Source organism: Chlamydotis macqueenii, chromosome 9 (genome assembly GCF_036417535.1).
Source record: "Chlamydotis macqueenii isolate bChlMac1 chromosome 9, bChlMac1.mat, whole genome shotgun sequence".
Taxonomy (NCBI): Eukaryota; Metazoa; Chordata; class Aves; order Otidiformes; family Otididae; genus Chlamydotis; species Chlamydotis macqueenii.
In genome coordinates, this window is record NC_141564.1 from 11,795,242 (window position 1) to 11,820,582 (window position 25,341).

At 37.4% G+C, this 25,341-nt stretch overlaps 1 protein-coding gene across 1 annotated transcript in view; it reads right to left on the reverse strand.

The window, feature by feature from the left end:
• SLC9A9 (solute carrier family 9 member A9) overlaps positions 1-25,056 on the reverse strand; it is a 196,777-nt gene extending 171,721 nt beyond the window's left edge. Inside the window, exons 1-4 of the mRNA XM_086754917.1 lie at positions 24,781-25,056; positions 15,188-15,390; positions 10,495-10,572; positions 9,818-9,894 (exon numbers count right to left, since the gene is read on the reverse strand). Coding sequence (XP_086611043.1) covers positions 9,818-9,894; positions 10,495-10,572; positions 15,188-15,390; positions 24,781-24,955 — 533 coding nt within the window. The 5' untranslated portion in view covers positions 24,956-25,056. The remainder of the gene's footprint in view (positions 1-9,817; positions 9,895-10,494; positions 10,573-15,187; positions 15,391-24,780) is intronic.
• Between the last annotated feature and the right edge of the window lie 285 nt (positions 25,057-25,341).

Genomic DNA, 25,341 nt, shown 5'->3' on the forward strand with positions numbered 1-25,341 from the left:
GTGGGTACCCTGAGTTGGCTTATTTTGAAATTTTTAAGGTAACAGGTAGGACATCTGTGTCACCCTCTCCCTTTCTGCTCCAAGTCAAGCACACTAATGAGTTACTGCCTGTACTCTTCCAAATTTTATCTGTCTAACAGTAAACTGGACAGTTGGAGGAGACTAAAGGTTGGAGGAGGCTCCTACTGAAGCAGAACAGGATTTTCCTGCTCTGTTTTAAATTTTTGTTACCCTTTTCACCCTCAAGGAGCTCAAAACACTGCAACCAATTAAAAAATTCCTGTTTACTTGATAGAGGTCATGTCACCACCTAGCTCAACCCAGAAGAAAGCGTGGCATGGCGCACTACCTAGTAAAGCCATACAGTTACGTATGGCCTGAAGCAATGCATAGCATGGGCTGAAGTAGAGATACCTTCATCGGTCATATGCTTTGTGTCCAGGGTTCTCATGCAGTGTGGAATAATATCTGTAGGAGATGGAAAAAGAACAAATATACCAGAGTCAGTATTCCTCCTCCTCCTTCTGTTTTCATCTCCTCTGTAACCTGGAATTGTTCTGGAAAAGGGCATGTACTTTTGAGAATGCCAGTGGACTGTCAGGATTTGAGGCCAGAAGTGATGCATATTTTGCATTTCACCAGGTCTGTAGAGATGTTTTCCCTGAAAGTTAATAGAGACTGCAATAGTCTTGCAAACTTGAGACTTCCATATCATGCTGCAGCCAAGGGAGCTGGATTGCACAGGTGTATGGGCAGTCTATAGCCAGAGAAAAAGGGGATGGCAGTCTTTGGGGAGACCACATTGGTTATCAGTTCTTAAAGGATCCATGAAGATTTAGTGGACAGGCTGGTATTAGGTTGATGGTTGGACTTGATGATCTTGGAGGTCTTTTTCAACCTTAAAGATTCTATGATTCTAAGGTCAGGTAAGAAGACATCAGGAGATCTATCCAAAAGTATTTATTCCTGCAGTAAAAAACTTCAACTTCCGAGGCAACTGGGAAGAAACTTTGTAAAAAAAAAAATCCACAAACAAACAAAACCAAACAAACTCTTCCCTCCAGTGTGGAGTTTCTTCTTGGGAAATAGTGACGCGAGTGTTTTTCTTATTTTGCAACAAATGACATTTGCATGTTTTTCAGAAGAGTGCATGATTTAAATATTTTGCTAGATTCCTGGATAACCTACTGGGTATCAAAGAGCAAATTAAACATCCTTTTTGATTTTAGATGAATCTCCTGGTATTCCAAGTTCTGTTTGTCTTTGCAGTCCCATACCTTTAGTGTTCCCTATAATACAATTCTTTCAATATCCTTAGTATGCTGAGGGGTTCTTCTGGAAGATACAAATAATTACACCCTGCTGTTCATCACATCTGCTTATGAGAAGAGAAACTGTTTTCTGCATAATCAGCTCTGCTGCAGTAAACAATGTCAGATGTTTATTGCGAAATAACTACAAATTCTGACTGAACTTGCAGCAACACACATACTCGAATGCATCAAAGTACTCTTGGAAGAACTTTCAGCTCTGTGTGGGTGTTAGTGGTCTGGGAAACACTATTTTATATCAGTGTCTTGATTTAACACAGCTTCTTATGCATAAGTTGACAAGAGGCTTTTTAAACTACTTTATAACTTTTAAAACTTGTAGAACTCTGAGAGTTATGTCTACAAGACAGCCTCTTGCGCTTTTTACTCCCTTTGCAAAATTCCCACACACAGATATGATGGGTATATATTTTCACGCTTCTCTAAACTCATATTTTACTAACCCATTTTGGATTCAGCAAGCATTTTTAAACAAAACTGATAACCAGGAACTACCCTTTGCAACTGCAGCTGTGAGCTGCGCTTGCAACTTCACAGACTGCAACAGCATTATTTTAGATTTGGACCAACCAGAGAATCAAAGCTACCATATTGGGGCACTGAGCTGCACATTAATGACTGAACACACCAGGTCTTTTCCTGCCGGGGCTCATGGTTAGGTTGCCTGCTCTGGAGAACTCCGGAGAGATTTAGCTTGGTTTTTCAGCTAAATCACGCCTGTTGAGTTTCCTCAAGTCAATACAAAAATGGTGCAGTCCTGCCTCATGACTGAAAGAAAACACCTGCATTCACTCCAAGATGAAATGTGAAAGCAGCCAAAAAACCCCAAAGGGTACCAACACAGGTACTATACTCTTAGAAAAGTTATACTACATTCAAATGAATGCCTGCTTACTAGTTTTGTTTTTATTTCCAGTCATAGGCTGAATATCTGGCTTCAAAAGATTAATAGAAATTATTAAAGCCAGACATCTGATGTTCAGGGAGTTTTAACACTGGGGAGGGCAAATAGTCTGTATATAATTTTTCCTTCCTTCTCCCTCAGTTAATTTCTACAGCACCAAGACACTTTGACATTCGCCCTCACCAGTTTCTGTTTGTACCAAAAATAAAGCTTTTATTCTTGCTTGTGGGGAGGTTAAGCATTTGCTATTTACAGGTGGTATGTGGAGGAAAGATGGACCTGGGGCATTTTTTTTTATCATTGTTTGGTGGGAACATGCAGTAGAAAACAAATTAGAAAAAAAAAACATGACTTTTCTTGTATATGAACTAATTCTGAATTAATACAAAAGCGATCATCTGGGAAGGCAAGAGCTTAGGTGGTATAGCAGCAGATAATCCTTGTAAAGGTATTTGCTTAGTTTCTGGAGGGCTCTGTAACAGAGAGATTTCTTTCTGTTACCCTTAACCTGGCCCCATTTTTCCTTACAGAAACAGTTTCCAAAATCCAGAAGAATTCCACAGCACTATACAGCAGATTCAAGCCAAACAACATTTGGTTTTGCTCTGCTGAAGCATATAGCTACAAGTGTTTAGTTTCCAAGTTGTAAAGTCTATCCTTAGCCCTCAGATGAGAAAGAATAGTCAGATCATAACCTCAAGACTGTGTCACGTCAGCAGACCCCATTTGTATATTCCATTAAGCTTCAATCAGAACGTAATACAGAACACACCCATAACCTAACTAAACATCCATCTAGCATTTGCCAAACTACTGAAATATCTATGAAAAAAAAAACCCCTAAAACCCCAGTCATGCAGTACACAGTAAACATAACCATTGCATGCTGAACCTCTCAGGAGTGTGCTTCCGAGTGCTTAACAAGAGAGGGAACTTGTGTCTACTGAGAATATGTCAATCTAACAATATATCGATGTATCAGTATCAATAGTCCTTTCTCATGTTACTATAAGGCCAGCGCTAGCTACTTGTTGAGAAGAAGGTTGTAAAATAAGGTAACTTTTCAGGAGGGAATAAATACACCACACACACCAAAAACAGGTCACATTTTTTTGTTTGTTTTGAAAGATTGTCTTCTACTAAAAATGATTAATTGTAAATAGTCTGTTTAAATGGTGTGCCAGTGGAAGGAATTGGTCTCCTAATCTTTAGAAGTATGTTTGGGTGCGTTTACTGATGAGAGAACAAAGATTGTATAGTTATGTCAGCATGCTGATTTTTTTTTTCTCAAAAATATTTGAAGTGTATTTTATATTTCTTGATACCTTTTTCCTTCTCTCATATATTTATATATGAGTATAGGTGTGTATTAAAACAAAAATTGTTCTGGTTTTCAAACAAAACCATTTAAGATTCAGTATTTGAAAAAATAATTTAGAAAATATTATAATTATTATATCTTATCATATAAGCTCAGCTTTTAGTGATCATATGCAACAAGCACTTGAATATTAATTTGGAGAATGGTGAGGAATGGCAAGGGAAAGGGTTCTTGACTGCCTGTGAGAATCAACTATGATTATTTATTTCTTACACTTTAAATGTCAGAAGAGACTTATTTGTCCAAACTGTTAGTCATTGCAGTTAAACACAGATGCACAAAAGAAATATATATATTTTTTTTAAATTAGAAGTTCACTTTTAATCACTGATTACCATGAAACAATCTGATATATTTATTCTAAAGTAAGCATCCATACGCTCATAGATTTGTACTGGAATTAATCAGGCCAAAATAACCAGCTTTGGCTCTAGCTGGAATATGGAGAAGTCCTACCTCTCCAGCCAGAGACGGCTATACAAACTGAGTAGCTAATATAAACACCTACATCTTTTCCTGTAAAACAGTGAGGATCTTGGAACAACTCTTCCTAACACCAGTTTTATTAGCTATTTGTATTTCGTAACTTCACTGTCTTGAAACTACAATTACTCTATTTTTTTCTGATCCAAGCCCTATTTATCTCAGCTTTACTCAAACAAAACTCTCACTGCAGCCACAAAGATGGATCAAACTTGGCCTAAGTTGTCTGCAAGCAGTTTGCTATTTGAGTTGCACAGTCAGAGCACTTTAAATTCCAGAAAAATCAAGGCTTGCCAAATGTACTAGGCAGGCTGGAAAAATATGAGTAAGTGACTGCAAACATGCTGCATTCTGAATATCTAAAATGTGGTTTTGGCATTGCAATTCGAGAGAACCCAAGTGAAAAAAAAAAAAAATCACGGATAAGGCCAGCTTCATCAAGTTAGTGCTCCTGTGCACAAGCATCTTGGCCCTGTCTGGCACTCACAATGCTGATCAAAGAATGCAAGATTATTTCAAGAGGTGAAAAAAAACTGCAAATCTTTCTGCTCCCCTTGCCACTCAGTACCTCATATGTTGCTCTGACAGGTTGTTACCATAGCGTCAAGATTTTTCCAAATACTTGAGTATTTTTCCATTATCAAAACTGAAAATATCTATCATGAGCATAAATTCTGGAAGATGTATTTCATCAGATAGCACAGTTTATTAAAAATAATATGTAGGAGAATAGAAGAGTATTCTTTGTAAAAGCTATTTAGGCCCTTCTCCCTGCTTCTTCTTAAAAGGTAAAATAAAAAAGGCAAGAGGGAGCAGATGTTTATTTAATTTTTCAGCAGTCCCGTTTTCTTGGGCTCACTGAGTAGCATCAGCTCAGTGCTGCTTCAACTTACAGTCAGTCATCAATATAGAGCTAATATCCAGATGCATAGTAAGAGATGAAATAACCCCATGCAACAGTCACACAGCATAGCTAGCCAGCTCACAATGGCTAGATAGCTAAGTGCAGAAAAACCCTGGAGTTCTGGAGGACATAAAGTTCAGCATGAGTCAGAAGTGGACTTCACAACTGCAGCTATGAAGGCTAACTGCAAATCAGGTTGTGTTTGTGAAGTCAGCAAATTAAGAGAAGTGATTAGTTTCTTCTTCTTGGCACTTGTGAGGTGGCATTTGGAATAATACATCTAGTTTTGGACTGCAGTACAAGAAAGACTGATAGAAGACAGTCCAGCAGAGAACCACCAAGATAATTAGGAGTCTGACAGGCAGGAAGTATGAGAAGGGACAAAGGGCTGAGTTATTTCAGCCTGGAGAAAAGCAGTTTAGCTTTCTCTTCTAACCAGGAGGGAAGCTAACTGGTGTCTTCCACTAATAGATAGTTATAGAGAGGATGAAGCCACCTTCTGAGGGATGCATAGTGAAAGGATGGGAGGGAATGGTTACAAGGTGAAGCAAGGGAAATTCCATTTGGGTATACAGAAAAACAATCTTTGTAGTGAGGATGGTTAAGGCTCCCACAGAGCCAGTGGAATTTGAATTCTTGGAAATATTAAAAACTCAGCTGGACAGAGCCCTGAGCAAAATGGATTTAAGTTTGAAGCCAGACGTGCATTTATTGGGAGGTTGGACTGTAGATATCCAGACATTGCTTCCAACCTAAATTACTCTCTGAGTTTATGAAACTCAAGTAGTTTCAGCAAGAGACTGCCCACCCTGCATCAGCAAAAGCCTCAGAGACACTTAACTTGTATGATTTTTCTTAGGAGTAAAGAGCTGTCTCACTTATCATCCCACACTATTCTTCAGGAGACAGGAAGCTGGAACCACTGGGAGAGAAAAGGTATCTGTTGAGAGACTGGATCTTATATGATATATCATGTAAAGCCAGAGTCAGAAGACTCTGTTCACCATGAAGGGGACAACTTCAGCAAATCTGCAAAGTCAATATGGCTTGGAGTCGGGGAATTTCTCCTTTCCATCATGGAATCTCTCTGCATGGATCCTTGCTAGTCAGACTTGGTCCAAAGGGCATAATTTGGCCTTGCTGGGAGAGCTTGGAAATTACCATAACTTGCATGTGTGTTAAGTGACCGAGGACAGTATTACAGCTAACGTGGGCAGGCATTCCTTAGAGCAGTATTAAGTTGAAAGCAATTATGTTTCAGTACTGCCTTCACAAAAAAAAAAAACCCAATCCCTCTTACCCCTCCTTCCTCTGCCCTCAGTGGGAATATCTGATTATAGCCTTTTCACTCAAATTCCACACAGTTCCTTTTTCTTGATGCCAGAAGACAGCCTTTCACTCAAAAAGAAAGATTTACAAAGAGAAGACAGGCACAATTGTATCAGTGTGTTCTGTGACAACTTTTTAGAACTCTAAGAGTTTGCAACAATCCAAATGATGTTCCTGTTCTTTATTAACAATATTTCCCAGCCGTTTCTGGTTTACAAAGACAGGTCTGGTCCTTCTTTGTTATAGGCTGTGCCCTGTCACTACAGCGAGCCCCAGAAGAGGAGTTCACAGTGGCGTGCTCTGTAATTCACTCAGGCAGGAAGAGCACAGTCCCAGTGAGAGGCTGCAGGTAGACGTGGTCTAAGCCCATGTGTATTGATGTACTGTACGTGTATATGTCTTGTGCATATATAATAAAAATTAAGCACGTTTAATCATATCTATGCACAAAATATTTGTCTACAGGAATGCAACCTAGAAATACCTCAGGGTTCTGTCCTTTCTTTTGTAACAACTATAGGTCTTCATTCCTTCTCTCTTAGGATGTGATTATTACGTGACTTATTTTTAGTTCCCTTCAGTGAAGTTTTTATATAATCTTTCTTCTTCATGCTCTCATTATCCAATTCTTATCCTGACATGTACATTACGCAAACATGCTCCACAATCACAGAAGCCCTATTCTGAATATATTATTTGCCTTCTCTGCAATGATTTCAGTGGGGATTGTGGGTTTGTATGGAACACAGTACAAGCCCAGTGCTGCTCACTGCTTACTCCTCTACCTTAGGGTTTCCTTTGGATCTTTGTCCTTGACTAAGGGTTTGAACTTTGAATTGCGGGACCTAGTAGGAACTTTCTGTAGTAGATTCTATCTGCATTTTTTTCTGCTTTAGATAAAATAACATGGATAGAGGAATGACGGTATTTGGTAGGCTAAACTCAATATATTATATTTCTCTTAACAAGCTTATGGAAGCTGCCCTGGCCTTTTCCATTTACAAAAGGCAATGACACGTATCAGAGCTCAGAAACCAAATGCAGGTTTAAGAGCATCACTGGGCTGGACAGCCCTACTCCTTTTCTGCAGTCTCACAGAGCTATTAGCAATTGGTTTACACAAGAGAAATGTTCAATGGCTAAGACAAGTGAGGTCTTACTGTGGTGTATATTACTGCAAATAAAGATGAAGGAAACATATGAGTGGTGCAGCTATCCAAGCTGTGATCTTCATGGATCTATGATGCAGGCATTTAGCCCCCAAAGCAACAGTGCTGTGATACTGCTGTTTCTCTTTCACATGGACAAATGCATTTGGAGCTCTATCACAAGCTATAGAGTCTCACAAAGAAATGAACAGAGTAGTTTAAATGTAGGGATATCAAGCAACCAGGCAGCTAATTGCTCTGATTGTTTAATTATTTATTTTGTGGAATCCTGTATATTCTGAGTCTTTAAAATTCCATGCGTGTTCTGATTAGAAAAGAAGGATCCCCAAGATCCAGAGCTTTCTGCCTCACATCCTTCTCCAGAGGAGAACAAGAAATAGGAGAGGTCAGAGGATGATGAGGTGCCATTTCTCAAGGACAGCAAAATTTCAGAAAGAAAAGCAGGAGTAAGCTTTTCATCTCCAATAAGTAAGACAGGCACACTGTCTCCTGGAGTTAGATTTGTGAGTGAAATTGAAAGTATCCTTTCTTGACTGGTTTCCTTTCACATGAAGAGGAAACAGGTATATACAGAGCTTACACTTCCTTGTATTTCAGCACAGAGGGTGAACATACTTTGAATGTTTCTTTTTATTGTGGAATCTAAAATTTCCTGACATTTGGATTGACCACAGCTTGCAGAACATTTAATAGCCACAGTGCTTCAGGTACATTATGCTTACTAAGCTACTTGATTATTAAGAATCTAGGATGTCAAGATAGATACAATTAGACACCTATAAAAGAGCCGTTTTAAAATAATTAACCTCTTAAGTTATAGCTCATTCATGTGTTTTACTATTATCAAAGTTACATTAAAGGAGAAAGTTCCATCTCACAATAATGCCAGCAAAGAGTTTATACCTTGATGCAGCACATATGTCTTTACTTAAAGGTCTGTTATAAAGAAAGGGAAAAGACAGAAATAAAAAATTAATTGTTTCTAGAATTTGAAAGTGCTCTTCATAGGTACAGAACTTTGACTAGTTTTAAATTCAAGCGCCTTCACAAAAACTGAAGTGTTTCCATAAATTTTTCGATATCATGCAGAGATTTAAATGGTACATTTTAGAGTTCTGTGCCCAGGACTACAAGTAAATCCTACAAACTGCAGTGTGTTTCCTATCTAAAACCTGAACACCAGAAAGTTCTGTGACTTTTTCCCATTTTGACTCTGCACAATTCCAGCAAGATCAAGGCCTCTCAGCAAGGCTTACGCGCTTACATGCAGCACTGCTCCATCACCTAAGACCACAGAGACTCAGCTAGCTCAGCTGTCTCTGCACCACTCCGTAGCACAGAAATGTCATGGGATGCATAACGATGCTAAAGGTTAAACTGTGAACGCTGCATTGCTTTTCTCAGTAAGGCTCTGTGAAGGCACAGACAGCCGCTTACTGCAGATTCCAGCTCTGGTCATTCATTTTCACATGCATCAGGAATTTCTCAGAACATGAGAGCTGAAGTGTCTGTGTGGCATTCATAAATATTGTGAAATGCATGCACTTTTAAGATCCCAAAGGCTTTTAAAATGGTTTGTTTAATTTTGATTGAGCTAACCAAACAGACAAACAAAAGTTTCACATTATGCCACTCTGGACATATACAGTCCATTTCTGACTAGCAAATCTTTTCTTTAATTAGGCAAATTTTGAAACAAAAATAGAAATTTTTCACTAAGGAAGTATTGAAATAAAACATGATTTTTTGCCCTTCTGCTTTTTTCCCTTCCTCTTTCTCTGCAGAAGCCATTTAGTCACATCCAGGCTAAATTCACACATAGTTCCAGACTGAGGCTTTGCATATGATCTTCAACCAAAAAAGTTTCACTTACTCTTTGAAATTACTCCAGTTATTTTATATATATATATATATATATCTCACTAGGTATCTGTTCCTCCCCATTTTGAGATTTAAAGTCTTTCCTTTTCTGCTAGAGATCTGCTTTTCTCTAGAGGGAATTCTGGTTAGAAGTACAGAATTTCAGTCAAGAGAATGGTTCTGTTTCTCAGGACAGATGGTTAAAGCTACAGGGTTTTAGAAAGCAGTTCATGTTTACATCAGTCACAGACCAGAAATGAAGGACACAATTTCCTTAATGCCCTAGACAGTTCTTACTGTTTTGCCTTTTCCATCTCAGCATTCCCTGATAAGGAATTACTTTATCTGCTACACAAGTTATGAAGTATATTGACCATGCAGGGTCTGCAATTCTTTTTACAGTTTAGTTTCTAATTGAAAAAATACCAGCAATAACAGCAGGCGGCATTCACTTACCCTATGACAATGCAAGAGATGGCAGTTCCCAAAAAGGCGTAGGTTAAAATCGATCCTAAGTTACGAAAAAAATGTCTCTGGGGAGAAAAGTTTAAAAAAAAGTCCTTTATAATACAGTCAATAAAAGAACATTCAGAACAAGTTGAAATACTGCATCTAGAAGTGCCATTTGTTACAAGATGAAACAATATAGGCTACATCAGTTATTTCAGAAAATACAATTTAAGATGTTTAAGTTTGTGCCTGGTTGAATGTAATTGAAATTCCCTTTTTTTTCTGTATCCAGACAAATGCTTCAGTATCATAACAGAAGTTGATATTGAAAGTATCTGATGCAAACAGTATCATAACCCTATCCCTTGAATAAACAAAGCTCTCATTATGCAGCATATAAAACACAGATAGGCTGCTGCCTACATGCAGTGTCACCAATTCAAAGTGTTCTCTTCTGTAAACAGGAGTGCCCAGGTGTTATAAACCACACAATGAAATCTTTGGACTGATGCAGAAAGAAAGCAGAACGAGGTCCATGCATCTTTCATTTTCTTCCACTCCTGTCAAGTTCTTCCCATGCAATGTAATTGCTAACTAACTCTTTTCTCTGTCACTGACCTGTTGGATTTACAAAGCAGCAATCACATTCAGTCACTTTTGTAATATAATAAAGAGACACATACCTTCTTTAAACTATATCCAGCATGAAATATAATGGGTGGCAGCAAAATATTGAAGAAGATGGAAGGATCAAATGTCATCTGCCAGAAAGGAGAAAAGAGAGGGTAAGAACAAATAAAGAAGCATTTAATTTAATAGGGTAGGTTTTAATTGCAACTTCTTATCTGGATTAAGCTCAGCATCAGCTTCAGTGTCTGCAGGCCAGGATGTTATGCTGAGTAATTTTCTTACAAGTATTAATGTGTAGTTCCTTACTGCTTATTTATGTAGAATACTACTTGAAAAGTGTTCCTTAAAGAGGGAAATTAGTCATGCACTATTTTACAGGGAACACATACAAGTAGTGTTACCTGTGGTACTAAGTATCTGCACTAGCAGACATCCAACTTGACAGGTTCAGACATGGGCTACCTGTTCACTTCCAGGAAAGACACATCATGAGTGTTGTTCCTCAATTCCCCACAAACAAAGCAGTGATAAAGAAAAGGCATATGCCTCCAAAACCAAGGTAATGTTTCCTTTGAAACATTGCTATTCAGGCACAGACAGAGCTGGCTAACATTACTTAATGAACCCTGGCTGTCAGCTAGTATGTGCTTTCCAGAACTACTGCACATGAAAACTGTGCACATTTTGAATATCTTTATTATGTCACTCGCTTTCACCTAAAAGTGATCAAAAATATATTTTACCTCACATTTTTAGCAGGTAATGTAGCTAGGTAATGTAGCTCAGATGTGACATAACTCATTAAACTATAACTGTATAATCAGTTCCTTTAAGGTGCCAGCACAGGTCTCTGTTGTCCTAAAGTTTCTCAATAAACCTGCTGACTGCTTCACTAACATCATTTCCATCGTAACACATCTTGTAAAATATAACCAGTCCAATCCTGTCAATCAGTTTTGGGCTGCCTGCAACAAAACAAGCTCTAGACTCCCCACAGTTATTAGCTCTTTCTACTTCTTAACAAAATGTAAGTGTAGCAAAGCACAGATTGTCCTTTTTGGCAAAAGGACTGCCTGTGCAGACAGGAAATTCACAAATGTCATAAAGCCTCTTACAGATTTCGATTTGAGGGTTTTTGATGGCCTTAATTATTAGCAGTTACATCCTTAGTGCCTTGCTGTTTTTTCTATTTGTGTATATGCTGACAATGTAAGTCATATTTTCATGGCAATGAAACTGTAATTTGCTTCTGGTGACAGTTACCTATCTCTGTGTTACTGAAGATGCAACCTATCACTGTGTTATGAAATCTGAGAGGCACTAATGCTATCCTATTGCCTGTATATCTTTTATCTATTTTATAGGCAAAGAGGTTTCCATGTATCTTCAATAAGCTAAGGACTAGATTCAGCCATTCTGCAAAAGACTAACTGGATTTTCTGCAAAGACATAGCTAAGGTGCTATTTGCTTTCAGGACTGAAGGTACGCTGCTGGGTTAATCTCTTCGTGGTTCCAGTTCCAAGCCATTGGCTGGCACAGCGGCAGACACCACTTTGTTCCCTTTGCAGTTTTTTACACTCAAATGCCTGGGTAATGTCAGCCCTGATCATGCAAAATATACCTTTTTGTTTCTACAACAGCCAGAAACAGTTTATAAAATACCCATTAAAATTTTTAAAGTAATGCTAGAATGAGGATGATGTTAGGCAAGTCAAAAAGTTCTGATTCCAGCTGTTGTTGGTACAACATGTTCAGTCACTGCACTTCATTACAAGTAGCTTTCAATAAAACAGAATCTTGTTTAAAACCACAGCACTGCTTGAGGAAAAATATAATAAGCTTGTATACTGTTTACTGTTCTGTCAGCAGGCTGTACTATACCAATACTTCTAAAAGCGACAGGATGTAATTAATGCAGTGGCTTGCAGCTCCTTTTTTTTTCAGATAAACTGATATTTTAAGCGTACAGTACTCTAGATTAATTATTTAGTGTCGAAAGAGTAAGACCTTGTCCTGTTTTTGGCAGGGATGGAGTGAATTTTCCTCTCAGTAGCCAGTGTGTTTTGGATTTCGTATGTGAAGAATGTTGATAAACACAGTGATGTTATGAGTTATTGCTAATAAGACAAAGGACACTCTCTGGCTTTCGAGGTCTCACTAATGTGCAGGTGGAAGAAGCTGGCAGGCATACAGACAGAATAATTGACCCAAACTGGCCAAAGAGAGTATTCCATGCCATAAACGTCATGCTCAGTATATAAGTGGGGGTTGCCCACAGTGGGGGGGCATCACTCACTTGCTGGCATTGCTCTCTCTACCTTGCTCTCTCCCTCTCGCTCCTCTGCTTGCTGCTCAGTTTCGTTTCTGTGATCGCTGCCCGGGACGGGCTGTATTGGTCACTGAGCATTGGGCAGTGAGAAATCGTGCATTGTTCATTTTGTATATTTTAGTATCCTTATATTCTATTCTTGTAATTTTCCTTTGCTATTCTAGTAAACTGTCTTAATCTCAACCCAGGAGTTTTCCTTTCTTCCCAATTTCTCTCCCTCATCCCTCTGGGGACAGGAAGGGAGAGCGAGAAACTGTGTGGTGACGAGTGCTAAACCACCACAGACCTGCCTACAAAATTACTCGTGCCTTCTAGCTACCAGACAGCTTGATTTGCTAAACAGGAAGAGAGCTCGGCCTTTTTTTCCATTCTGCTTACTTTGAATTATAAAGCTGAAAAAAACTAGCAGGCACATAATGTGCCAGCAACTTTAGCTATGCTGGTAACTTCACTGAAAACATGACAGAAGAAGGGTTTTCCTCAATTATAAATTAACAATCTCAAATGTTAATTTTTTAATTATTTCAGCAAATACATTAAAATATTTTTTCCATAGGCATCAGAAATCCTGACTGCACGTTTTATTATTCAGAACCGTGTTCTAAAGGATACATGTTGGTAAGTTATGCCGCAGTCTATTGTTTCTGGTAAATGCACTTAGTAAACTCCTATACTGAGGTCAAAAGGGAATTACAGTTGTACAAAAACCAGAGCATGGTGTGATCGTGTTTTCTGGTTTTTATGTTACTGTTTTTGCCAGTCAGGAAGGCTGCCAGGCATTGTTATTGTCTCCTAAATACTGCTGAATTCTTCCCTCTTTCCTTTTTTTATTTATTTTCTTTTTAAGAGGGCATTGGCCAGAAGATTTTAAAGGAAAAAGGAGTGAAAATCCAGGCAGGCTGAGGCCTCTCCAATAATTCACAGTTGAGACTGTTAAGAATCTTCCAGCAAAGTGAGACTATGGAAAGAACATTGAGCAAATTTCTATAAGGGCAACAGAAACTTCTGTGCAAGTTAGTGCTCCTTTCTCATAACACATCAGCGTCAGTATATCAGGTTAATAAAGTTGTTCAAATGTAATGGATTAGTGCACATGCCTTGGAAACTAAACACACACATTGACTAAGACAAACCTCTTGCAACCAACTAGCAAGAAAAAGGATGAAGATTCAGCAAAATCTGACTAATCTGACTGCCACAGTATTTTCCTGTCTCCACCCACCACAGCTGTAACAGTCCTTGACAGTCTGGTTCTTTCTGAGAAATGCAAGAGCCTGGCAGTAAGGACAGACAGGCACACAATGGTGCTGCATCAGCAAGGAATTTGAACAGATGGTTAAATTCTGCTGAGTTCCTCAGTGCACATTCTAAGCATAACTTAAAAGTTTTTATAATGATAACCACTATGATACACAGGAACATGTATTATTGTGCTAGATAAACAATAATACTTGGAAAAAAGCAAAATATATTGCAATATTGTAAAAAAAACATTGGGTAAAGGCTTAGAAGATTCATGTGACTATGTGATGTCTTTCAGCATAAAATCCAGGTTTTAAAAAGTCCCTCTGGACTCATGAGTTCATTAAATTGCTGTCATTTTTTTAAGAAAGTCAGTCTTACAAGAAATAAATCTTGCAAAGATGGGGAAAATATATATAATATAAAATATACTTTATTTATATAAATGAAAATACATTTATATTTATAAAATAGAAAATATTTTATTTGTTATATACTGGAAAGCAGAAAAGGCCACAACATTGTAAAAGACTCTGTAAACTTCCTCCCACACTTCCCTTTTTGCATCCAGCCTGAATTGCCACAATGCTGTTGCCCCAAGTGAAATCCCCCCTGAGGACCACTGCAGTAGTGAATGAATGTATGAGCACGTTGCAATGCTTTTAAAGCATTATAAAAAAAACCAAAACACTTATCTATGGAAGTTTACATATTTACAAATTTATATTTTGTAAAATGTTTAGAATTTGTAGTTATGTCTGCTGTATACTGGATGTAAGCTTCCCTTGCATTATGCTGCCAGAGCAAGCCACTTTTAAGACAGAGGACAAATAAACATCTAACTGGGGTTTATAAAGTTTTGGTGGCGATGAATCCAAGGTAACAGCTGTGTCTGCAAGTGAACTCAGTGTCTGCAGGAGGTGAGACTGCCATCTAAAAGAGTTCAGGCAACTATTCTGGAAGCATACAGACAGTTGTATGCTAAATGATTATCAGGTTTCTACCACACCTTATTTCCTTCCCTGTTCTTCTTCCTCACTTACCCCTCTCACTCTAAATTCAGAATAGCCTCTCTTTGTGTCACATTTTAGCTTGAAACTTGTTTTCCTCTCTCAATGGTGTAAATAAAAGAAATACCTTACATAGCTGAGAACAAAAATAAGATGGGTTTTACCTTTTGAAGCATTGCATTGCCCTGGTGACTATTGACATTGTGGTGGCTGATCTCTCTTTTGTATTGATATTCATAGACTTGATTAGTTATATTAATTAGTAGAGTGGATGGTCCAGATTTCAGCTTTTCACATTCATAAACATTTCCACTTTCAACATCTGATGCTTTTGTTGCGTATCTTATAATTAATCCCATTACAAGGCCTGGAGAGTAAAAAAAAAACCAAAACAAAACAAAGAGATTCAGGTACTTTTAAATATCTGATGCTATGCAAATTACTGATTTGGAGAAAAATCAACTCTTATTAAAGCTAGGACACCACTTTCTCAGTGTTTCCAACTTCACAGAGGTATACTTCACTCAGCACTTCATGGATGACCATAAAATATTCTTCCAAAATGTTAATTTCATTAGACTACACATGTAGGTCTGACGTATGCTCAGTTGTACTCCTGTTTTTGTGATATGTTTGCTAGAGTCATTCTGATACAGTTATTAACAGAGTTGCTCAACCACTGCATTTTCAAAGGATGTTTAGAAAAGGGGGGTGCCTATGTAACTAATGTGCTGTACTGAACATATAAAAATCAGCCATGCTTTCGGTCATTTTACACACTTCATTCGTGGGGCAAAACTCTGACACAGTATCCTCAGGCACATTCTGCTTTCTGTAGAAGGCTGTGTGTATTTTGAGATTGTATAACATGGGAAAATAAGAGCAGGAAGAAAGAAAGGAAGATCAAGATTGGGATTAATTGATTTGACTATCTACTGTTTAGGACTCTTATCTAAGATGGACATTCTGTCTCCTTTTACAGTTAATAGAGAGGAAAAAGTACTTCTGCAATGGTCCTCTGGAAAGTACACTTCTTTCTGTTCACTCTAGTGGGAGCTTGCGTAATTACCTCAGGATAGGTGACTAATATTTAGCTAGATAACATTTCCACCCTCAGAGATTTGGATTTAGTTTCAAATTTAATTTCCATGTTTCTTTTATGTCCTATGTGCTTTAACTTCCATGTCTACGATGAACAGCTTTACAGTTACTAATTATGAACACATTCATAAAATGCTAATACTCAGATTAAATATTGATGGAAGACATCTAAGCATCTAGATAGATATACTTACTAAGGAAAGATAAGAAAGAAATGAAATTACAGGAAATAGCTGATAAGCATCTGAAAAATATGATGTTTAAGTTGTGACTATAAATGCTACAGAGATAAATAGGATGTCTTTGTTATTGTCACATTTTCCCAAAACAGAAACTCTCTGAACTGCAGCTTTCTAGCATACGTGGAAGGCAAGTTTGTAGCTTCCTGGACTGATGCTACAACAGAGTAACAGCTGTATTGCCTGCTTACTATGCATATGCATTTATGCTTGTTTTGTATCTATTGTTCAGTATGGTTGGTTTCTTTAAATGGTAGAGGATTTAGATAAGCAGTAGAAAATCCCAGAGCCACTTTCTTAAGTTGTACAGCATTTGTGCACTAAATGAGATAATAAATCCAGCTGTAGTAAAAGACAGAATTCCTCAAAATTTTAGGGGAGAGCACATATGGGAAAAGGAAGCAAGCACTGCACGTGCTACTGTGAAATGTGACTTCTATAGTGGTCAGCCCCAGATGTCCAAAACCATGAGTCAGAATCCAGGAAACCATTAATTAGTTAGAACAGTCAAGGTTTTAATCTTACTTTTATTAGATTTCCTCTAGAAGAACCACATATTTGATTTTCAAATATAATTCCAAATACATTAAAAATTCAACTTCATTTGATGCTTGGACAAGACTTTATGTTTCCTTCTCATTGTCTGGAATAGAAGACCTCTAGTTTTTCCCTTACCGTTTTCGTTCCTATCACTCAATGTCTTAAACTATAACCTCTGTTGCACTTCTGTTATCGGATATTATATAGAGTTAATCAGCTCAGGTAACAGAAATGTGTCTACCAATGCCTATGCAGGGACACTGGCAGAAAAAGACTACTCAAGAACAGGAATATCTGACAACACAGTTTGCTAGAATCAGTATCAAGTCACAAGATGGAATAGGTTTTCCATAGTCAGGAGAAATAAGTGTTTTAGACGAAAGTGCCGTTACAATCTGTTCACCCATCCCATTATCTCCTCTTTCATTTCCCTTTCCTTTCCTGCTGCATCCTCTCCGTCTGCTTACCAAATTTCCCTTTATGTCCCTCATTATCTTTCCCACAATTCTGTGCTTGCCCAACTTCTTGTCTTGCTGCATTTCCTGGTCTCTAACATTTGCCTGTTCATTTACAGCATTTGTCATATTAACTTGCATTTTCTGGATGGTTTTACCTAGATTCTCACACTTATGTCTTCCAAAATTATGTAGGACAATGTTTTTTTCTACTAGCCTTGTTTCAGTTACACCGGCAACAATTAACATCATACTTATTTGTACAAATATCAGTCGTCTTGCTGCATACAGAAGACAAGACTTTAAGGAAATACTGCTGCGTTTAACTGAGAGCTCAAAAATAATGAACAAAGAACTGAAAACATGAAAGTAATTTTTAAAATAGGAGTTTAAATCCTATTATTCAGAATTCTTCTTCTTTAGCCTTTGAAGTTTACCTGTTTATATGGCTTGTACACATACCATTTTCAGAATGGAAATATGGAACTGCTCAAGGGTGATCAGTGGAGAGTGGCTGACATTGCCTCTACCATCTCTGCTGTACAGCCAAGTGGACTACTGTGCCCTACAACATTTTCAGATTCCTAGTATGTGTGTCGTATTGGCTAATGTAGCATGTACTTTGAGTCAAACTCTGATAGTTTTAAAAATGAAAACAAATGTTCTCAATTATAGTAAGGCATTGCATTATTCAAAGGCAAATTATTTCAACCTGTAGTGTCAAGTTTAGAGTAAGAGTAGAGGACTGTTCTTATTCTGCATTTTGTGAAGATATGTTATCTTCAGCTCTAGTCTCAAACTGTCTCTGTAGGAATTTTCTGGAATGGAAACAAATGCAAGTATTGTAGATCCTAGTCCTGCAAGACAGCTCTTGAGTATAAATAAATCCATTTGCAGAAAAGGAATATTTTAAAAATATGAACACAGTAGCTGTAGAGAAATAAAGATCAATACTGACTGAGATTTACAACTGGAATTAAGTTTGCCTTTTGGGTTTTCTTCAATCAGCTTTAGATCTTGTCCTCTGATAGAGTCCAGATCCAGATAATGTGCAGAGCCACACAAATAATGGAATGATAATGAAAGAACAAGGAAATTGTGAGAGTATCCAGCAGCATATAACTATTGGAGAAATTACATTAGAGAAGATTCTAACAATTGATATTCTCAGGGCATCAATGGGGCTTTGAGGTCCTTGTAGCTCTCAAGAAAATTCTATAATGTATTAAATTTGAACAAAATGTGGACAGGATCCATAATGATGGGTTGATACAGAATATTCTCAAATGCTCTATGGAAGGTTCAGACAAAGACAATTACTATCGCTACACTATATTGCAAGTGTCAATATAAATAATGGGATATGTGCTGAAGACCCTACATAAAACCCCCAGTGAATTAAAAATCTGGGAAGAGTGTGTTTAATATTTTAGTAGATGTATCATTTATGGAATGCACTTTCTGCTTTAAATCATTATATAACATTTATTTCATGATAGAATTCAGGAGCACAGATTACACAGTGATAGAAATAATTCATTTTTAAATAGGTGTATAATGTACTTTCCACTACTTCCCCTTCCAAACTGAAATCATGCTTTTGTAATATATCTTCTGAAACATTCTTTATAGGTCATTTAAAGAAAAAAAAAAACACATTTGGGAAATATAATTTGGATGCATCTACTATGAAGAAAACCTAATATTTTCTAATTTCCTTGCAAACAATGTTTAATGGCAAAATAAATAAACATGAAATTTTTCTCACAAAGTTCTATGGACTTTGGTATATACAAGCATGTATGTAAAAAGATATCTTTTGTACAAATAGTTGTGATTTCATAGTGGCACACACACAAAGCTTGGCTTTACCATATAATTCTAGGAATTTGTCAGTTAAAACTGCCTGAAGATGAGTCAGGAATGATGCTGCATCTGTTACCTGACATCACAAGCAGGTATTATACTGACATACTAGTTAGCCTGAATAAAGAAGTTTCAAATAATATTACATCACTTAAGTATGAAGATAATTGTAAATGCAAACTCTTATGCAAGGCTAAATTTGAGTGTACTAGCACAAAGTAGAGTACCTATCTTGTATTCTAGGAGTCCAAATCCAATTACAAATGTTTTCATCTCAGCTTCCCCTTATTTAAGACATTTTCCTTCAAAACTAGTACCAAGGCTTCATTTAATTAATTAAGCATATTTATATAAATACAGGATTGAACCAGAAAAGGTTGTAACTGATGCTACAGATTTCTTTTAAAAAGTCTAAATTTTCTTTAAAGTAAGATCTTGCAGCAAAATCTCACTCTAACTAGAGCTTAGTCATATTTCAAGTGAAGGCAATGCAGGTTTTCCAATTTCTTCAGTGGAAGCAGGATAAAATCCTTAATAATAGATGAGAGTATTGGAAGGGATTTCTTAAGTCACTCGTGCCAAACTCCTAAGCTAAACAGGACTGTTCTTTCCCCAGAACTTTATCTAGTCAGCTGTTAAAATGCCTTCCTTAATATGACACTCATGGATGTAGTTTTAGTCATTACTTGGTTTTCCCAAATACTTCAGAATTTCTTCCAAATTTCTTTGTTGGCTTCAAGAATGCTATTTCTTTTTTAATCTACCCACTACAAAATGTCAGTTTTTGCCTTGATAGTGATTTTCCCATGCCTTTCTCTGACTCCTGACAATCCATCTTCATTATGAATGTTGCAGTCAGGAATACAAAGACGTACTCTCTGTTATTTTATTAAGGGCTAGGGATTCCTCTTTCTGGGACTTGTTACACATCCATTGCTGCCTTTGAGAATTAGGGGTACACAGAACACACCCACAGCTGAAAGTAAATTAGAGTTATTCTGCACCAGAGGCATAATGGATTTAGGAGCTTTAAGAATCATATTGCCTAATCATTAGGCACCTCCACCAAAGTTGATTCAAGAACTCTGATATGTGCCTCACTTCTAAACGTGCTGCAAAGGATCCTCAGAAGGGACTGAGGAAGGGCTACTGTGAGTCCGTTTTCCCATTGCACACCTACCAAGAGCTAAACAATTTGAGGGAAGCAAAAAAAAAAAAAAGAAAAAAAGAAAAAAATCCCACTCCTCCAATCCCCTCAAAAGTTCAGGAAGCATCTCTAACTACTACAACACAAAGTCATTTCTTGTGAGTTTATTCTATCATTCATCCTTTTAATGTTTTCTTTCCACTCCGATCAACTAGTCCCACAGAGCACAACTTTGAAGGCAGGTGCATCTTCAATCAGCCTTGCTTCCACCCTAATGGGTATCAACATTCCCTAGGGGTGACAACAGTTCAAGCTGAGAACAATTTCAGCCAAAGTTGCTAATTAACCTAGCTGGTCAAAGGCACAGATTGTATTGGTGGGTTGGTGCTGGGATAATTTTTTTTTGTTTGTCTGCAGATTTTTTTTTGTTAAAGTTTAATTCTGGCTGCCTACTTGCAGGAGTGCTTTAGCCTCTTAATCAGAGGTAACTGGTGGCACCTGTATGCAGCCCTGATACATATTCTGGGGAGGATCAGAACTTTGGATACTTACACTCAGTTTTTCATTGTGCTAGCTCTGGGCCATGCCCCCAGTAATGTAGAAGGCTATGACTTATGTATTATATGGGGAATTTGACACCTAACATTTTATGACTGAGGTATCTAAACATATCATGCCCTGCAGGAGCTGGCTAATAGGCCAGTCTTTTATTTGGTCTAATAGTAAGACACCATCTACTGGGGTCTGGTGCTAAGAGAGAGGCCATCTACTCTTTATCTCAGAGAAGTGGCATTCAGTTTTTGCTATTGCTTGCATAGATAATCTACCACTCTAATTCTGACTATGCTGTTGGGTAGAAAATTGTGCTGGTAATGTACATAAAGGATGCTCTTCCCTTTCTGGGTAGAACAAAGTTACTCTTTCACATTCACCTGCCTCCTTGACATCTAGAAATCAGGAAGTAAGTTGAGTTTACTGTTTGGGGTCTATTTTTCAAACCAAGCTACAGTGTGCAGAGAAAATTGTCTTCCGAGATACTGGAAAACAAAGGAATGAATGACTAAACAGGTAAGTTTATATTCTTCTTCGTTGTTTGTGAGTGATTTTTCAGTCTGGAAGTCACATATCTCTCACAGTAAAACAAACAAAACAATTTCAGTGTATAAATGCTATTACGCTAAATGCCTTGAAATGTGCATATATATACATGTACACATCATTTTTTTTTTTGTGAAATAATGTTGAATTCCTGTTGAGTTAATTCTTGTGAATTAATTCTGGGTTATGCTAAATGCTTTGGAGCTTTTCTTTGCAACTGCAGAAAGATTTTTAATTTGAATATAGCTATATTTAGAATCATAGAATCATGGAATGGTTTGGGTTGGAAGGGACCTTTAAAGCCCATCCAGTCCAACCCCCTGGCAAGAAGCAGGGACATCTCCAACCAGATCAGGTTGCTCAGAGCTCTGTCCAACCTTGTCTGGAATGTTTCCAGGGACGGGGCATCTACCACCTCTCTGGGCAATATTTAGTGTTAAACCATTGCTTTGATTTAAAAAAATAAAATAAAAAAAAAATCTAGTTTTTTTAAAGTATTTAAATGGATAGTTTTCCAGTATGGGCTTTTTTTTTTTCTTTTTAGCTGAAACTATTCAACCTAAAACTGCATTTTCCTACAAAGCTTATAAAAAAAACAACCAAACAAAACAACCCTTTTATTTGTTCTGTACTTTAAATAGAACTTTCTATCAGGCTGTTCCTAGTGTTCAGTTTGTGACTGTTCAGCACTTTGCAGTAACTGTGAAACTTCTTCCTGTTTTTGTATTACTGTGTGTTTTGGTTTTTTTTTTTTTTCCCCCCTGGTCTTCCTCATATTTCACTTTCTCCATCCTTTCCACTGCTATATGCGTAAGGCACACTGTCTTGACAAGGAACACAGACCCATCTATCATACTGTGGGGGACAGTCTGCAAATAAGTGGCCATATTCTTCTATCCCTTGAAGCAAAATTGTCAGTTTCTTGTGTTGCTATTTGCGTATCTAGCAAATAGCTCAACAGGCTGCAGTAAAGCAAACTGTAGGGCAGACACTTTTGGTTGTACAGAACAAGTATAAAGCAGAACTGTTCTGATAGTGAAGGCAAAAAAATAAGTGAGGGCAGGATTTAGCACACTGTCAGTGCTTGCTGCTATGAAGGTTTTCCCCCAAAGCTGCTGCCTGTTGATCTGACACCTCTATCATGACCTCTGAAAGTCCACTTTCTTTTCATTATTGCTATTCCACAAAGCTAAAGACACCTAAACCCATATCCAAAATTCCTAAAGATAAAAAGGATATCATCAGCTTTTTGGACTGATGATGAATAAGCTTTTTTCTCTGTTTGAAGGTTGCCATAAATAATGCAAGACTAAATAGATAGTTTATTTACAATCATGAGGAATGTTTCCTTTGTTCATGAATATTTTAATAATTCCAAAGCTCTGTCCTTCCGGAACAGTAATCTCTTAACTCATCAAAAGAATATAATGAAGTGGTTATCCTCATGATGTGCAGATTATGTTCTGGGCAGGCAGCAAAACAGAACAAATAGATAAAACTCTAATTAAACACTAATTTATTTGTGTAATGTTGTATTCTCCCATATTTCATTTCTATTTTGATAGGCTTTTGTCTAAATCTTCAGCAAATGTCGCCAGCCACACACAAAAAACCAGCACAATAGTGTAAAGGAAGCTACTATAGAAGAGTCACCCATGTAATTAGAAAAACATAGTCATAATTTACAAGTTGATTGTAATTAATATATGGCACAGTGTTTAATGGTTTTCCTTTTGACAGACGTTAACAGAAATGCAACAGGCAAATGTATTCTTAGTGATGCTTGTACCCCATTAAACCCCAGTAGCTTGTACCCCATAAAACTGTTAAACAACAGTCTAGATGATGTCTGACAATGAAAACCATTGTATTTAACTAAATATCCTGTGATGTGTATTTCAGTCTCAACTGATTCAGTTGAGTTCAGTGTGTTTTCTATGTGCAAGAGATTTCAAGATTAGAAAAAGGGCATATAATTAAATATTTTTTTCCCATAACTTCAAAATAAACACAAGGCAGATGAGAATGAAGAGATCCCACAGACTTCCTCACTCAGGTGTTAGGGGCTCAGTGACTGGCTTAATACAAGAGTTTCTTGTTTACTTGCTTTCCTTCAAAGTATCAAGTCACTTGTGAAGATAGTAAGTGAGCCAAGAAGATGAAATAGCCTGTGTTCTTGAAATTTCACACAGGTAATTTATCTAATGAAATAGATTGAAAAGGATACAAGGAAGACTGTGATCTTCAGCTGCAGTCCTCCTATGGAACTGAGATAATCTTAAAATGCTTGACAAAGAAAAAGCAAATGAAGCTTTTATCTCAAAATGTAGGGATCAGTTGCCTTTTCTGTTGCAAGCTTGCAGTTCAGTCTCAGTTTTTTGCATGCTGTGTGCCATGATAAACAAAAATTCTTCAGAATATGCAATCTTAACAAAACCATTTTTGGGTATTACAATGCTAGAGTACGTGATGTGCATAGAATGAGTCTGAGTCAAAACAGGCTGGCATTTAGATACGTAATGACTGAGCTGCTGATTTATATCTTCCATTTTGACAGTGTTACCCTCCTATATGTGTTTTATGGTAACAGAAATGGAAGTCACATTTCTCTCACAGTAAAACAATAGCAAGAAAGAATGACAGGAGAAATCATGTAAATGTATACCATTAAACTAGTGAGTGCTTATTATCAGTGGATAATGCAGAAAGTTCTACATGTAAGTGATACACAACATTGCAAAACTTCATGAAAGAAGATTAGAACTAGATAGGCAAACTGAAATTACAGTACAATGACAGCATTCAGAAGACTTGAGAGCGGCAGTCTTCACAGTCTTTTTCAAAGGCACAGAGAAAAAAAAACAAAAGAAAAATTTCAAGATCATTTAAACTTTACTTGACAACATAGCTGGATCCACAAGGCTTCTCAGTCTAACACCTTTGAATATTATAGAAAATAAGCATGGAAAACAAGCAAATTACATAATCTCTTTCACTGTGGGCATTTCCTTATTTTGAAAACAGTAAACTCCGTAACTCCCAAAATGTCATGCAGTGGCTGGCTGCCCACAGAGGAACACACCGTGCACATTGTGAGGATAACCAGCTCATGGTAGTCACGCCCTTAGCAAGTCAGCATCTAGCTACTTCATGAGAGATGTTGTTACGTTATTATTTTACTGTACAGTTATGGAGCTGATGACATTTCATTCAGCACATTTTCTAGAGCTTTGTCAGCACTTGATCTCAAGTACCTGATCATAAATATGCACCTAGTCCCATGTTAAACTGGCACTTGAATTTATACTCACCATAAAGCATAGCTCCTCCAGTTTCATGCAGAAAGCGGAATCTATGGTTTTTAAACAACCAAATTGTTAATATTGTAAGAATGAGCAGAAAGTTAAAGACTAGCAGTTCCACAGCTCCCTGATGATAAAAGCGATCTTCATCTTCCATTAATGCATATTTCTTCAACTTCTCCATTTCATTCCCTTTATGGAAAATATGTGCAAAATAAAAGAAAAAAAAAAAATCACAGGAAGGAAAGTATTTTCACCTTTGGTACCAAAAAGTCCAGATACTACAGAAATTCACAGCAGGCACATCTGTTTCATTTGCAGCCTCAGGGTAAAGTGCCCCAGCTCAGAATTCAGCTGGATTCTAGTTACAGCTTCCTGTTTCTCTCTTAAAGCCGCCCTGTCTCATTTTTAATGCTACGGTTGCATCGCTGGTCTGCGCTTGCTCCAGCTGTTGATGCACAAATCACCTCTCAGGCTCAGGCTCTCTCAGTTTCTAAAATGTTGTGGTAAAACTTGGTCTGTGCTCATAATGTTTGTTCCTAGAGTTTACAGCATAATCGCTATCCTAAA